We start from the raw sequence: 4,424 nt of genomic DNA on the forward strand, positions 1-4,424 counted from the left end.
CATACATTTAAACGAATAAGATACGTGTTAAACATACCGGTACATGAAAAATACAAAAATAGAGAATAACTGCTACTTTCTGAAAACTTAGATTCAAGGCAAGGTTACTTGAATACAGCTGCTTTAAAACTGATACGAGCATATTAGAGGTAGCTTCGTAATGTTCGAGAAGACGACACCACCAATGGGGTGCGCACAATCCTCGTGCTGCTTGTCACTTCTGCACATGGTCGCTGCAAGAGCCGCGGGATGTCTTAGTGCTGCCAAGAATGCTGCTGGCACGGCTTTTTCGGCTCTTCCTGCCGGATGTCTTGGAGCTCTCCGAGCTTGAACTCCTAAGCGCCTTTTCCTGAGTCTGCCGCACCAGGGTCCGCTTCATGTGGTCCACAGTCATTCTGGTCGACTCCGAAGATAGCCTGGTCACGATTTTCGCTTCCTCCACCACCGTAGTGCTTGGCAGGGCACGCATGACACACAGACAGGCGAAGAGGAGCAGTCCCGTCACGGCAAAGAGCACGTCTTCGTGTCCAGTCGGCTTCAGCGTGAAAGTGAAGGACGCGCACATGGCCCCGACGCGTGAACTGGCGAGCGCCCAACAGATTGCGCCTCCCCGCACGGCCGACGGGAACAACTCGAGCACGTATGTGTAACAGTGGATGAAAATCACATTTGACGCGCCCTGGGATAGCACGAGCAAGACCTTGGTGATAGTGTCGAGTCTGGCGCCGGCGGCGATACTCAGCGCGCATTGGATGATGCCCATCAGCACGAAGCAACTGGTAAGGATCGTAATAAGGGTGACGCCGGTCATCAAAAAGTGCATGGCCGCGTACGTCAACAGCGCGACGACCACCGTGAGGCCCGGGATCCAGAATTCCCCCAAACGCGCCGTCGAGAAAGCACTGACGTGAAAGACGAACGATATGCAGAAGCAGACAGAGAACATGGCCAACGCTCGACGTCGGAGGGAGTGACAGTCAATCAAGTCGTCTTTGTCTGACCCTTCGTGACCAGTGCGTTTCTCGACCTGTTCCCTGAGTTTTCGCACGAGACAAGCGGTAGCCGCAAGCGGGAAATTGTTCGTCTTGGCAGCCTGCATCATGACTGCTTCTGCCGCGTCGAGCCTTCCTTTCGCGACAAGCCAGCGGGGTGACTCTCGTGCTGCAGACAAAGCAGGGAGCAGGAAAGCCGTCGGAGCGAGGAGGATGACCTGCTTCAGACGCCAGTCGACGACCACAGATGTGACGATGGCTTGCCAAACCTTGCCTATCGCCACACTGACAACCGCCAAGAACAGGACCTGGTGCGGCCTGTGCGTGTGCGTCATGACCTCGAATGGAATCAGGAATGCAAAAGCCGCGTATACGGCGACGCTGCCCCCGTTAAGGAAACGTGCCATAGCGTAGCGCACGTAACTTGTCGCCACCATGGTCCACACCGTGCAGGTCACCACCGCCACGGTGGAGCCCACGAGCATGGCTCTCCTGCCGACGTAGTCCACGATGGCTCCGAGCAGAATAAGCGAAATTGCAGAACCGGTATTCTGCAGGGTGACAAGGGCTGCCGGCAGCAAACGTCGGTGGCACACCATGTTCCAATAACTCACCGCACTGGTCTCGGCCGTCCGAACGTCGTAGTCCCACTCTTCACAGGGCGCATCGAGTGTGTCGTTGGTGTCGTCGAGCTCACGCTGGCCTAGGAAGCATCTGCTGTACCACCAGCTGGCCTCGGCAGGTTCAGCGCCCATCTTCTTATCTTCAATGGGATTGCTGGGGTCAACGGGGGGCTTGCAGCGTTCGTAAACGCGGCAGCGGCTGAAGCGTCCGTCGGCCTCTGTCGGTATGGCAATATTCTTCCAATCGGCTGCAGAGATGTTGAAGCCGGCTGGCGGTTTGCACCAATGGTCGACGTCACCGGTGAGGAGGGGCACCAAGGCGGTTTGGCTACTAAGCGTAAAGACTCCCAGAAGAATCAGAAGGAGCGTCCTCTTCTGGAAAGGCCCGTGACCGAAGCCTTCTTCGCTGTCAAACGATTCGCTTGTTCGTAGATCAACGCCGGCCAGTCGTTGCGGGAGCAAGAGGTCCATGGCCTGGTTGTAAGGTGTGGCACTTGGGGTTCAGAAGGCTTGAACGAGCTATATGCGAAGACTTCAGACGAGAGCTATCTGTACGGGCAGACAGAAAGGATGGCGTTTTTTTCTTCTTCTTGAGCGAGCGCTTTTGGTTCTGTCTCGTTGTCGCGAGGCCTTAGACGGGGTCCTCTTTTTTCATTACTATTTACTGAACAAAATTTCGTTAATGTTAAACTTTGTTGTCCTGCGCTGTCACACAGAAAAAAAAAATATATTGATAACTCCAGCACCCAGAAATGAATAATGAATCTCATCAATGTCTATGTTTTTGTCTTTAACAAAGCTTCCCAATCATGAAAGGGCTAGCCTTACGCCCGCTGTCGGTAATCACCATATAGGAAGGAAATAAATAGAAGGTGGCATACCGCAACGCGATTGAATCCAAGCTGGATGGGCCAACACGTGATTGCAGGTCAAAGTACCTGGTTGCTTTTAGCGTTAATGCCCTGCGCGCAGAGCCATGGCCAGCCAGCGGAACAAGCACGCACCGAATAAAAACCACTGGCATAGCTACTGGGAACCAAACGTCTCAGCAAATCTTGATTCTTTGCTCCGCGATCTAAACGCAAAAGTCGCGTGTTCGCTCTCCAAGGCTGGTTGCGTGGCGTAATGCTCCCTCCTATAGTTTTGCTTCCTCCATGGTGATGACTATGTGTCTCCAGAACGAGAAAGCTAGAGGCAGAGACATGTTATCCATACCTTGCACAGGAGTACGATATATGGGTATATAGGTATCAGGGGTAGGAAATCTGTTAAAATACATAAAAAAGGAAATAATGAGCATTATAAGAATGTCACAGTTCTTGCGATCATCTATGATGCTCCGATGGACACAGAAAAGGTGTTATCCTTTATGACGAGATTTTCTGAGTACATTTGTTGAGGAACCGAGCCATGAGACGAAAAGCCGTTTAAACCTAATGGGTCACGGCATGCAAAGATGCTTAATGAAGCCGTAATCAAGGCCTGCTCGGGGAATTTTTTGAAGAAATTCTTTCTCGTTATGGTTGCAGACCGTTCAATTGGGCGAAGGTCATCCTTGCTGCCGCTATTTGCATGTCATCATAAGCAGCTTTTTTCGATATCAGGGTTCAGTTCGCATGGGCGCCACCAGGTGGTGTATTGACCTTAAGCTTTCCGAACTTTCCTGCGATGACGTAGTGATGACGTCAACGACACAAAAATTAAAGAATTTGAAGCTATTCCTGCGGCCTGAACTTCGCCTCGAAGCTTGTACCACAGGCGTTATCTCTGTTCCTGATAAGGAGTAGCCGCCTGCCTGCTCGAATTGACTTACCTTTTGAGCATTTAGTCGCGACTCGGAAAACACAGTGATTTCTATTTCCGAGCTTTACAGATGCTTCCCGAAAGACAGCCACGGTTATGTTCCTTTTAGTCTGCCAAGTCAGCTTGCTAAGATAATCGTCGGCAGCGGTCCGTGGCACCTTTTCTTCAGTGGGAACGTATTCCGTATTTGTTGGTAAGACTTACCATCCGAATGTTGCACATAGGCTATGAGAGACGCCCTTGTGGATGGCTCTTGATTTTGTCCTATGGGATTCGTTAAGGTGCCGCAAATTGTTTCCTAGTAAATTTTCCTAACCGAACTCATGGGCTACCGCAGCAGCTGCCAACCGAGAAAGCATGTGCTTGAGTATTAAGATAGTCACATGAACAAATCGGATTTCCTGCTTGAGGCTTAACGCGCGACAAATGAATAGTGCAAACTGTGCGTGACATTTGCTGGCCAGCGGGTCAGTTACACCTTTGGGTATGATGCATTACATGCAGTTAGTTCTCAGACTACTGGAATGTCATTGTTATCCAGGTATGTTGAAGAAGACGGCTGTTTAAGATGATCGGGCTGTAATTCGAGGGATCTGTCTGTTCTCCATATTCCCTGCCATGCTTTCTTTCGACATTTACAATGTAGGCGCAGTGCAGACGAGCATTTATCGAGAAGGAAAAAGCTTGCCCAGATACCCAAAGGCAATGTGCACAACTCGTTATATTTACTTGCACTCGCGAGTTGAGGGACTGTCAAGAATAAAACTAAGGAATGTTCGTAGTTGGAGGAAGGTGAGAGTCGGCAAATGACATAATTTGTTCGCATCCTTATTGCGCGAAGATCAGTATCAGCCGACGAAGAATGGATCGTGGAGTTCACCGTCTGTCATGTGATAGAGTGCATGTCCCAGATTTCAGCACACCATGTAACGAGGACCAGGCGTCTATTTCAAATGGGCAGTTTGCCAGTTACTCTACAGTTGTCGGGCACTAGCGTCGGCTACAA

At 50.6% G+C, this 4,424-nt stretch overlaps 1 protein-coding gene across 1 annotated transcript; it reads right to left on the reverse strand.

Annotated features, from left to right (window-relative positions):
• Positions 1-214: 214 nt before the first annotated feature.
• On the reverse strand, positions 215-2,086 carry LOC142563284 (solute carrier family 22 member 7-like). Its single transcript, XM_075673838.1, has one exon. The coding sequence runs from the start codon at positions 2,084-2,086 to the stop codon at positions 215-217; it is 1,872 nt and encodes a 623-aa protein (XP_075529953.1).
• Between the last annotated feature and the right edge of the window lie 2,338 nt (positions 2,087-4,424).

Source organism: Dermacentor variabilis, chromosome 11 (assembly GCF_050947875.1).
Source record: "Dermacentor variabilis isolate Ectoservices chromosome 11, ASM5094787v1, whole genome shotgun sequence".
Classification (NCBI taxonomy): domain Eukaryota; kingdom Metazoa; phylum Arthropoda; class Arachnida; order Ixodida; family Ixodidae; genus Dermacentor; species Dermacentor variabilis.

Excerpts from the sequence above, each read along its gene's own strand:
- LOC142563284 (XM_075673838.1), bottom strand. The coding sequence starts at position 2,086 with ATGGACCTCTTGCTCCCGCAACGACTGGCCGGCGTTGATCTACGAACA.